At 33.4% G+C, this 12,853-nt stretch overlaps 1 protein-coding gene across 1 annotated transcript in view; it reads left to right on the forward strand.

The window, feature by feature from the left end:
- The window catches only part of LOC144449426 (phosphofurin acidic cluster sorting protein 1-like), a 58,000-nt gene extending 45,811 nt beyond the window's left edge, over positions 1–12,189 (forward strand). The window contains exons 15-21 of the mRNA XM_078139961.1: positions 758–868; positions 1,620–1,762; positions 2,977–3,019; positions 3,651–3,789; positions 5,623–5,885; positions 6,293–6,400; positions 6,593–12,189. Of these exons, the coding sequence (XP_077996087.1) occupies positions 758–868; positions 1,620–1,762; positions 2,977–3,019; positions 3,651–3,789; positions 5,623–5,885; positions 6,293–6,400; positions 6,593–6,714 (929 nt within the window). The 3' untranslated portion in view covers positions 6,715–12,189. The remainder of the gene's footprint in view (positions 1–757; positions 869–1,619; positions 1,763–2,976; positions 3,020–3,650; positions 3,790–5,622; positions 5,886–6,292; positions 6,401–6,592) is intronic.
- Positions 12,190–12,853: the final 664 nt, after the last annotated feature.

A 12,853-nucleotide genomic window follows, 5' to 3' on the forward strand; every position in this document is an offset into this window, starting at 1 on the left:
AACTGTTTTGTCTTTTAAAATATTTCAGCAAGGCAATATAGATTGAAATTTTATTACTTTATTTTTGAATGAAAAGACAACAAAGATAAGTTTTCAAGTTATTATCTAGTGCTGCATGGTAAAATCAGGTGTGAATAAAACATTGATCTTAATATGAATGTAATTTGTGCGATCACTTACACTTACTGGAGTTGCTACCCAGATGCAAAATTTACCCTTCCAAGATTACATTACAAAGGTTATTGTTACTGTATTATGTGTGATGTTTACTACTGTGTCAGTGATGTATAAATGTTGAAAGTAACAAGTTATTGGGGGGGGGGGGGCTGTTTATGTGTAACTCAAATGGTTTTGATAGCAGTATTTAGCATTTGGATAGATTGTAACTCAGCTTTGTACCACTTTCATACTTTCATCTCCAGATATTTGATGAAATAAATACCTTGTATATTGTCAAAGAATCTTAAAATTGTGAAGACATTCAAGTGACTGTATAGAAAGAGCCTGGCAATGACAAAACATTAGTTGCAATGTTTTTTTGTATCGACCTGAAAAACAAGCTGTGTATAGCGTAGGTTGAAAGATAGCTGTGAGCATAAAGTTAAATCAGATAGTGTGTTGTATAAGATAAATCTTTGATATCAGTGTAATATAATCTCTACAGTTTATAGCAAAGTTAACATGAATATTTTACAACTATCCACATACATGATTCAAATCATCTAAAAACTGAATTTTTTCTGTCTTCCATATCTAGGTGCCAATTCTCTTGCCAAGTATTTAGCCTCAATTGATAGTAGGTACAGTTCCTTGTTTATGGATTCCCTCTGGAGGGAAGCTTTTGAGAAAGCTGACAAAGAAAATATTGGTGAGTCTACAATTTTCAAATCTTGCCATATTTTCCTATGTTGTGGTCACTTTTGAATTTTGCAATAGCTAATGACGAGAATTGTTTAAAATATTTTTCAGTTTGTTGAACTTTGTAAATATGAATAGTTATTAAATGTTAATTATTGACACTGGATTGTGTAATTAAAAAAAAAAGTATGAAAAAACATTTTCCATTTATGGTAGCCATTTACGCACAACTGAGCTACATTCAAAAGTGCTGTAGAGATGGTAACTAAAGTGTCTGTCAGTCCATTAGTCTATTTGTTTTGTTTGTGTGTGTGTGTGTGTGTGTGTGTGTGTGTCTGTCTGTCTGTCTGTCTGTCTGTCTGTCTCTGTCTCTGTATGTTTTATGGTTATATGTAGATATAGTTTTTGAACAAGGTTTATGCATACTAATCCTGATTTGCATATTGTTTAAATATATGCTAAGTGGGTGTTGTAATGCAATGTGTTACAGTATCATCTAAGTACTATGTTTTACTGTTTTTAAGTAATGTACATGTTGTCATTTCAAAACTACTGGTTCAATTGAATTAAAATTGCATGCACATATTTTATGTGTGTATGTCTAGATCTGATTAGTGATTAAGCAAAATCTATGCACATCACTGTTGTGATTAAATCAAATTTAAAACCATTAACTAAGTTGAGGATATTCATACTATAATGAGAATTTTGCCAATTGCTACACACCCTCAGTAAATAATGTGCACTATTTTCCATTCCAGATTATTCTGAGCTAGTTCACCGTGTCAGTAGATATTTACGAGATGCCAGTATTGTATTTCCACTGCCAATTGCTGAAGCAATGGTTAATTATCGAAACAACTCTGATGAAGACTCTGTTCAGAAGTTTGTACCCTTCATTAATGTAAGTATACACACATATACAGATACACTGACATACACACATACACAGGTACACTGACATACTGACATACACACATACACACAAATACATACATGCATGCATGCATGCATACATACATACATACATACATGCATACATACATACATACATACATACATACATACATACATGCGTGCATGCATGCATGCATGCATGCAGACATACATACATACATACATACATACATACATACAGACAGACACACACACACACACACACACACACAGTGTATACATGCGTACCCACACAGACACATTTACTTATAGTTACATATACACAGACTTTATTTTATATATTATTCTTCTTTGCATACACTTGCAAAATCATTATACAGGAAATAACATGAAACTAATTTTAAAAAAAGATTGTATTTCAAGAGTGTCTTAAAATTGTACAGGTTCACTGTATGACACCAAGTACTTGAATACACTCTTGTTGTCAATGATAAAGGAATAGGTGTACCTATCTGTATGACACGATACAAGAATGAATGAAATAAATTTGTTGACACTTCGTATATTCTTCATTGTTATTTTCTCTACTTGAGTACTGTCAAATGGATTAGTGATTTAGCTGTACAACATGTTATACATCAAGATATCTACATGTATAATACCCCAATGATGCAGTCTTTTACAAAGTGATTTTATATATGACAGTGTCTGAAAACATTCAACAACACATATATATACACAGACCCCTAAGCTGGTACATGTTATGTTTCATCGCAGAGTCAAAGACACAAAGGAAAATTGTACACAATTATTATTTCACTCTTCTAGAATATTTTAGAAGTTTTTTGAGACTTTTAGTCGATTTCTGGACAATGATAAGTACCTATATAATTAGTAATTGTATTTCATACACCCAGTCTATTATATAAATAATTACTATCAATCATAATGTCACATGGGCAATTACTTGGAAAGTTTGTTTTTCAAATCAAAAGAAAGATTATCATTTGTAAAGGTCATGAAGTAATCTTTCTGTACATTCATATTGATAATGGTACTGATCATGTCTTCAGGCCATATAATATTCAATGACATGACATCATATCTTTGTCTACAAGCATAATATTGATAATATTGTTACGAAAGCAATTCAGTTAGCTCTACTGATAACAATGTAGAGTAACTGTAAATGTGACTTATTGTTGTCTCTTCCTTGGATAGGATGTAAGAGTTGGGTCATCAGAAGTTAGCAGTACTCTGTCAGGTAAGTATCAATATACCATGCATAAGCCAAAAATATGGGATATATACTCTGGTCGTTCTACGTAACGACAATGCGCGTCTATGTCACAACAACATGTGTCTATGTCACTGGTTCTGCTGTGTTTGAAATATGAGTCAAAATGTTCAAAATTGCCATTACTTTCCCCAATTTTTCTTTGATATTACTCATACTGGTATAATTATGTTATTCTCCAATATATTTTTCATTCAGCCGGAAAATACTCGTGACCTAAGGGTTGTCACTACAATTTGCTAGATGAGGAGTGACAAAGGCCCCTTAGGTCACTCGTATTTTAATTGGCTGAACTAAGAAATATATTGGGGAATAACATCTAAATGTACACAGATGGCCTCATTTACAATAGTATGGCAAACTATTAAATTGTCATTGAAGATTTTGAAAGAAAAATTGATCTATTATATAATTGACCGCTGTAGTTGTATATGACATACATGTCATTCGTGTAAGTTATTCAGTAAAATTCCTACTGTCATCAAAGTAATAGACACTAAAAATTGCTTTTGTCATTGTGGCTATCTGTTTACAGTCTGTTCTTGTATAATGCCAGGATTTCACTTTAGTTGGATTTGATAATTTGATTGGTCTGTAGGTGATTGGGAGGAGTTAGGGGCACCAGCAATTAACATGTTATCATCAAGTCCACCTGGACCAAGTAGTGCAGTATCAAAGGAGTCCAACACACCCCCACCCAGCCCTGCAATTAGTGTCGTTGCTGCTCAGTCATCAAGGTATGTCACAAGTGTTCTTAATGGATCGATTGAAATCACATGACATTTCATGAAAGTTGACAATTTTGCGTGCTCTCTTTGGCCAAATATAAAGATGATATGTAAATTATTTTTGGGAGACTTTTTATACTTATTGATCTGTGTATTAAAAGCTTCAAAATGATATACTTTATGAATAAAAAGAAAACACCCTGGCTTACAGCTAGTTTTCCATGTGATACCTGTTTTTTTAATATCAATGTATGAAGTTCACTAAATATCACAAAATATTTGTTTGAAAATAACACTAGTAATACTAATAATAGTTCACCTGTATGTGATTGAAGTAAAAATTGTGTAAAAGTATAGCCTAGTTGGTAGATGTGTATATGTCAGAAGTCATCACTATATAGATTAATCCTAGCTTCATGACACATATATTAACATTTACCTACCTACCCCACCCACCCACCCACCCACATACACATTGTACTCATTGACAAGTAAAATGGCACATTTGTACTGGAATAACAACAGGTCTTGAAAATTTCATGGAAAATCTAAAGATATTCCTTATTATGATTTTAGTTGTTAATATGAAATTCTGGTTCAAAATTGTAAACTCTTGTTTGGCTAACCATGAGTTTAAAAGTTAGTGAATAACAGTCTCCTTATTAAAATCCAAGTGTGCCAATGTTCAGCTTTCAATTTGCCACAGTTGTGTATTAAAAATATGAATCTTTCATATTCCAGGCTTTGGCATCATCAAAATTTTGTTAAACTTGTGCCAGCCCCAGGCAGGCAATAAATTGTGATATTGCCTTCATTGGCGTGTGTTATTGTTTAATTATAGGAAGTTGCATGATGTGATTTGATATAGAATTATTGTCATTTCTGTTATAATTTTAACCTCAGTACCAACATTTCCTACATTAATAGCTTAGTATTGCCGTAGGAATTTAAAATATAGCTAACAATAAAAATATCAAAAATGAGAAATGGCTTTAATGACCCCAAATGTCACTAATGGTTGTCATACTTTTAGTGATAATGATTTTGGCAGCGTAAGTACCTTTGTACATGTATCTATCAATGAATAAAAGTACCCAGATTAATGCAGATTGATAACAGAGGTACCGACTTCAGATCACATACCAATTGTCAGTTAGAATGGTAGACATAAACAAAGTAGGTATCCATTAATGGGTCTTATCTGATATACATGGAGACCACTGGCACTAGAGTTACAAGATTGTATTAGAGAAGAGACAAAACGGAACTACTTTTACTAGAATTCTGTTCTCAGAGATACTTCAGCTGACATACTTAAGTAATCACACTATCCTAAACCCATGTTATACTGTTAATGAAAAACTTTCTACTCTCTGTATAAGTCTTGTTGAAAGTGAAAGGACAGCTTCCCAGTGAAATTTCTGTTGACAGGTGAATATCTGCTTGCAGATTCACTCTAGCTAACTTTACAAGTAATCTTTCATTGGCAGTATAGTGATTACCACTTACAAGTTTACATAATTATGTTAGTAACATTTAAACCCAGTGAAAAATGAAGGCTTTAATATCCGAATCTTGTATGAATTTTGTTTTTCTGGGTTGTTTATCTTATGCTAAAAATGATGAAATATCAATAAGTTGTATGTTTGTATACCTGAAAATGAAGTGAAATGTGTAGATGGTCAGTCTAAGATAGATGATTTGCCAGTTGGTGTAAGGTAGCTGCAACCTTTAAATTTACATTGTGTAATTAATGAAATACTTCATAAAATACATACATTGGGGATGATTCATCGTAAGTCATCAAGATTGACCTGTATGAGTATTTTGTTTGTCTTACAGTAGTCCCATTGCAATAGCAGCTAGTAATGCTGCCCTCACTAGCAGTGAATTAATGGATTTACAAGTAGAGTACTGGACCAATGTGACAACACCAGGAGGTAGCAGTAGTAGCAGTGGTGGAAAGTTTAAAGATAATAGCATGAAATGTTCATTGAAAACAACTTTCAGATCACTCAACATATGTCGACTGCCAAATCCTGGAGATTGTGCTTTGACGTCCACATTGTCTTTAGTTGTTGTCACCAAAGAGAAGAATAAGAAAAGTGAGTTGTATTTGTATCACATGAATTTTTATACTTATAATGGATACCATAATATTTGACTTACTTATGTGATAACTTGCCATATTTCACAATTAGCATAAATTCACAAGGCTCTGAGGTGTTATTGGGTATGAATATAAGCCAAAATGAAATAGATAGTTATGGATCGAATACTGTTCAATAAGGACTGTTAAAATACTCTTATGAGTCATAACAAAACAACAGTAATGGTTTTTTATGAACAGTAATTTTAAGCAAAGAATGTTGATAAAATATGTAAGGTGTGAATATCTTGTGGTAGACAGTAATGATCTTCCTATTGCTGGATTTCAGTGATGTGAGGCAGATGTGAAAACTTACATTTTTGTTGAACATATTGTAACATGAGTGTATTTCTTTGTCTGTAGTTATGAGAATTGGCAAGAGACCAAAAGAGACAGAGTCAAAGAGCCAGGTTGTTGATGGTATCAATCGTTTAATTTGTATGTGTAAAAGTCATACCAATCCTGTAACAGGTGAGTTGAATCTTTAGTATCTGGGACTTCTCAAAATTGGCCACGATGAGAAGGAAACGATCCCCATAGATCAATATTATTAGATATGTTAGACAATAGAGTGTAGATTGTCTTTGACTTGATACTCAGATCTGAGGTTTAAAGTGAATTTGTCATGTATAAAATAACATTGTTACTATTTTTGTCTTACAGTGAACATTGATGGCTTGGAATGGCCTAGTGTCAAGTTTTTCCAAATCTCTGCCCAATGGTCAACACACATCAAACAGTTTCCTGTTCTCATGTTTGCTTACAACCAGGAGACGCCACACTGAAGTGGTGTGCAGTCACAACAATACACCAGAGACAAGTCAATTGAACGTCTTCCGACTCAAGGTGCTGTCTAATCAACAATGAAATGATCAGCGACAGCAAGCTTGTCATGTGATTGCTTCATGATTACCATGTAATTGCCACATGATCACTACATGTATCTGAAGAAATGGCAGATACTACATACTATACAGTGAAATCAGTATGTAGCAAAGACTACACATAAATACTGTTTGTATTTGCCATTTGGTGTTACAGTACCATATGGAAGTCCAGTGTGGAATAACTGGAAGAATGCATAGCGTCACCACATGATGTGGGTAAAAGCAGAAAGTACTGTTGAGACTCTCAGTGTAAGTTATTTGTAATACGGGGAAAATGCAATGATGCTATGTTGCAAAATGAATTTAAAAGGCACAGTATTATCATGGTTTATTTTGAAAGTGTTGTTATTATGTTTTCACAAAAGTATCTCTGCCTCTAAACATTTTTTTTGAGATTATCTGTTTGCATATTTGTTTCACTGATATTCAATGTAACAATTGCTTCTTCCCAAATTTTTTTTAGAAGTCAGAAGTCGATCTTTTGCCTTACATCTTGATACTGTGTTCAGATGCTGCCAAAATTGATCTCCTGCAACATTCATTCAACCAACATAATTAGTCTAATTTGTACCAACTTAATAAGACAGTGTTAACTGAAGTTAATCTCAACTCAGTAAATCTTGTGTTTAGCACAGTGCCAAATTTGTTATCTTGGATGGTCTCTATGGCTATGACATAAACTATGACAGCTCAATGGTGTGATCATTAGTTAGGAGTTACTACACTCCTACAAATATGGTCCTATTTTATCAAAATTAGATCCCATCTTGTAGAATTATCCATGCTCAGCTATTGACAATATTTGATTACACTCAGTAAGTTATCAAATATTTAAGAACACCAGCAAACTGAAGAAAGCCAAATGATATCCAAATTGTAGTCCAAGATTCACATGGTTCTGTTGAAGACAGGGATGTTGTATAATTCAACCTACGTATGTGCAGTCAAATATCAGAATACACATATGTTTAATACATAAAGCTGCCCACTCTCTGAACTATTGGGTTTTATCTACTTGTAAAACTTTAAAAAGTAATGCTTTCAGTTAGATCCAACCTTTACTTAGTCTGTGTCAAATACTCCTTGGAGATTCTTTTAAGGAAATACATGTCACTTGATACTGAAACGTGACTGTACTTGTCAGAAGTGCCCAGGTACAAACATGTAAATCCCACCGATCTGCTACAGTAGATATATATAACACCAACCATTATCTGTTGACAAGGACATGTACAATAACACACTGTGTAGTATTCCTGTGAAATTACTACAAAGTTAAATGGATGGATCTATTATGCAGTTAGATACGAGTGTAGTTCTGTACATGAACATGTAACTTTTCTCTGTTTTAGAGTATTCAGGGATGGGATGGGGTTGTATCTATCAAATTGTAGTAGGCAGTTAATTCTTCAGTACCTGCTGGTGTCAGAACAAACACTACAATGATAACTATCAAAGTAAGTTGCAATGAATTTCTAGATTAGTTAGCAGAATTCAAGTGTTGAAATTACTTTAAGGCTTGATTGATGCAACTCATAAAATAATTTTATTTGTGTGGAATTTTAGAGTTACATGTATTGATGGAAGACTTTGGCTAAAACTACTCAGCATTATTGAATTTTAAAACCTTGTTTTGTGGGAATATTTGAAATATCCAGCATTATGAAAGGCCATGTGCTAACATTTCATTTTTTAGGCTTGCTCGTAGGCTGACGTTGTTCATTATTGGGGTTGTAAAATAATATCTAAAACAATATAGAAAAAAATAATTATCCACAAAATATCAGTATTTCATACTGTAAAGGTATGATTGAACATTCACAAAACATTTATGATGGAAGTCTTACAAGTTAACAAACTGACTTTGTGGACATTTCTGGCAATTAAAATGTGCCATTTATGTTTTTAAGCCAGCTTAATTAATCATTTTATAGTATGAATCATACCATACATCCATCTGAAGGAAATTAACTTAATGCCAATTTTTCATCACTCACAGACAAATTAAAAGAAAGAAGAATTAATGAAATTTTGCTATCCGAAAATGGCTTTAAAAGTCTCCAATTTTTTGAAAATGATTGAATACACACAGCCAAGTTTGAACTTATGTGGCTTTTTAATGCCATCTTGTGTTGGTTGTCTGACAACTGGTGGCATTGGTGCAGTTTTGAAATATGCTTTTAAAATCATGGATTTCTTACATTTTGCCTTTTTTCACTTGTTACTGCAAGAATATCATTGCAATAATATGCGTATGATTTCATCTCTGCAACTAGTGTGAATATTGGTATTAACTTGAAGTCTTACTTTTTATGTCTTGTTCTGTGCTTTTCTGCGAACCAAAAACAAATTTAAACAAAAACAACCAAAAAATTGAAACACATGTAATTATACCTTTAAGTTTGTGGTTCTTGTAGTATGTACTGTATTATGGACAAAACTTTGTGTCAGTTATGTGTGTGTTACAAATGTTGCAGTGTTAGCCTTGTGAAAGCTGAAAGCCTTCTGCAGCACACCTTTTTAAAAAAAAAGCTAATCAAGGTGTCAACTCTTTGCATTTATGTAGCAGAAGAAAAGAGCCTATACAATGGGCAAGTATGGTGTTATTGTAGTATATTGAGTATAGAGTAATGTTCCGTGTACCTTCAGAATTTAAACTTAGGCACTCCTCTCTGTGAGGGGCTGTGCAAATAGTTATTGAAACTGGTGCAAAGATTGTATTTAGAATTTACTGTAAGTTTTGTAAGTTAGGTTATAAATGAAATTTCACAAGACATAGTGTAGAATGATTTAGTGCAATTAATAAGTGTGAGGATTGACATACGCATAATGCAGTATCTTGACATGTGTTCCATATAGTACATAGATACTAGTGTGTTCTATTTTATGTCATCCCAGTACCTGTCTTTCATTTAGATCTTTTCTTTGATGTTGTGTTTTTGAAAGCTGAAATTTCAAAGAAGTTTGTCACTCAAGTGAATTATTTGCTTGTGAATAATTTTGACTGATAAACTATATATTTCTTCAACTCACAAGTATGACACACATAACATGAGACTGGAGCAGGGGCAGCCAATGGGCAGATTTATGGTTTTCATTAATTATATGTTGTTTCATCAGACCAAAAATGATGTTTTTAATAGAATTGCCCACCCCCACCCCCCTCCAAAAAAATGTGGGGAGGCATTAGCTGGTATGTGCCCTTCTATTTTGGTGAAGGATATCTGCCCGCCCTCCCTCCCACTGGGTTTCAACTTGCCCACCAGCCCACTGCCCACCCAATGATTTACCCACTACCCACCACTGAGGAAAACATTTTGTTGCGTCAGTGCAGTCAGGTCGTATCTGCTATGCAATTGTATAGGCAGATACGACCTTACTGCACTGACGCAACGATTTATGCTTTCCACTTCATCAACAATTCATTTTGGCGTACACGATGTGTGTTACCTTACAGACATCATCATGTTTTCCCCTCCCACTGTATCAAAATCAAGACTTCCCAGCTGCAATTCTTCCTTATTTGCTACCCTCCCACAACTGCTAAAAAAAGAATTGCTTTTTGCAAGAACAGCTTTGTTGACTGCACCTGCTTGAGGATGCAGACTGAGGTGAAATAACTATTCTTATGAAAACAATCTATCCAGAGACATATGTGATGCAACTCGACTGTGTGTGTGTGTGTGTACATGTATGTATGTACGTACGTATGTATGTATACAAGTGCTACTAACAGAATATAAGATGTAAGTTTAGTATGATCCCCACCCCAAAATAGAACATGATCCAACAATAGATGCAGAGTTCACTTTCATGCATGATACTTCAAAGTCAAGGGTTGCTCTTTGACATATATCATTACTCCTGTTTTATGCAACCTGACCAGTTCATAGTATATTTATACATGTTGTTGTTCAACTCTATAGACTTGATGTCTAAATAATGAATGTAATGTAACGTATATCAAGTCAATTTAACAACACACAATGTAAATAGGCCTCTTTATCTAGCATTTAAATATTGATTTCAAAGTTTTATTTTATGTCTAGTTTTCTGTTTTGTAAGTTCTATAGAACGACTTGTTCTAGGAGAGTGGTCATAAAAACATTTTAAAACATGTAAATGAACTCAAGACAATGAAAGTCCAATGTACAAGTGTTTTGTTGATGTTGACCACAAGTGTACCATTTACAAGTAACCTTTATCATAACGTACATATATACTGACAACCCTATTTGTATTCAGTTTTTACTTTGTATGAAGAGGCTGTGTTTTTACAGTACACTCTCTCAATGTAAGCCCTTCAGTGACTCATATTTATTATATAATCAGTCTTGTTTCAATCTCATGGTATCATTACAGTGTTGGAACTTGTTAAAGTATGCTTTCATAATCTAGCCTTAAAAAAAAACAAGACAAGATTATGACAATTTTGTATCTTTTATTTGTTACTAGTATTATGAATTTATGTTCAAGTTTGTTAAAGATGACTTGGAAAGGATTCCAATGTCTGTCCTGTTTGACACTTTGCTTGGATCAGGGTCCAAAAAAGTATGTCTGCAATCTGATGTGTTGTCGTTGTGCTATTCCATAATACTACTTATGCTGCCATGGTTACAAACTGCCACACTGCAATAGAGAGGTGGGCGGCAAATCAGCTTATAGCTGAGATTTATCAGAAATAAAAAAAAAATGGCATTCAGCAAAATCAGATGTCTTGTGTCTTGTGGGTATATTTGAATAAAATAAACAATCCGCTTACACTGTTGCATGCCATGTAGAAGATGAATTTGATTGGATTCAATATAATTCAACCCCAATTAAAGTATATGTGATATCAAAGAGCATGAAAGATATAACTGCATTTTTTGACCAAAATACCAATCACTAGCACAGTCAGGCTACTGATCAAACTTTCAAAACATTTATCAGACTGCCTTGTTCTCAATCGGGTATTGTTGTTTTGTATATATTTTTCAATTTCATAAACTTTGGGCCCTGAGAGTAGTAATAAATAGTCATGATTGTTTTATTTGAAGGTAATAATTAGCACTCTGGAGTTGTGAATATTTAGGTTCTGTGATAAGACGTACTTGTCTGCAGACTACCATGAGATATTGCATGTCTATTGTGAGGGCCTACAATGAACAATGAATGAGGAAGAAATTTCAACTCTGTGTTTCACACACAAAATATATGTGATATAAAATAGTGCAATGACTTCATAACCCAAAGTTTATCAAAATGCCTTATTTCCAGGAGTGTTTTTTTTCCCTTTACCAGGAAATGTTAAAGGGAAGGCACAGGGTACAGCGAGTATGTAATTGATTGATTGATTGATTATTTGGTTGAATGATTGATCAATTGAATAATTTTTGTGGTGAAATAAAACTTATTTTGTGTGTGAATCAATTGACTCATTGATTTTTGTGGTGATATAAAACTTTTTCTTCCTTCGCTGGCTAGTTTTCTCTCTGTAATTCCCTCTTTATTGACTAAATAAAGACATCTTGCCCATTCTTCTCCTCTTATCGAATTAAAACACCCATAATCTTATAATTGCCAAGAGATCGGTTACATTAACACTTTGCTTTATCTCTTATCTTCTGGGAGTTTATCACACTCATTCATGCATTAACTAGTAAAAGAGAGAAAGGACGTCACCTCCCTTCTCTCTTTCTTACTTGTTAGTGCATATTTGAGTGTTTTATTTGTCCAGTGTGATAATCATCCAGTAGATAAGAGGTAAAGCAAATTTTTGTGGTAACTGATCTCTGCTAATTATGAGATTAGAGGCATTTTGATTGAGATAAGAGAAGAATAGACAAGATGTCTTTATTTAGTCAATTAAGAGTGAATTATATACAGCTGAAAAAGAAGTAGCCAGGGAAAGAACAAAAAAAGAAGTTTTATATCACCACAAAAATCAATGAGTCAATTGATCAATATCACACAAAAAATAAGTTTTATTTCGCTACAAAAATTAATTATTCAATCGATCAATCATTCAACCAAATAATATATCAATCAATAATTC

This window comes from Glandiceps talaboti, chromosome 2 (genome assembly GCF_964340395.1).
Source record: "Glandiceps talaboti chromosome 2, keGlaTala1.1, whole genome shotgun sequence".
Taxonomy (NCBI): Eukaryota; Metazoa; Hemichordata; class Enteropneusta; family Spengelidae; genus Glandiceps; species Glandiceps talaboti.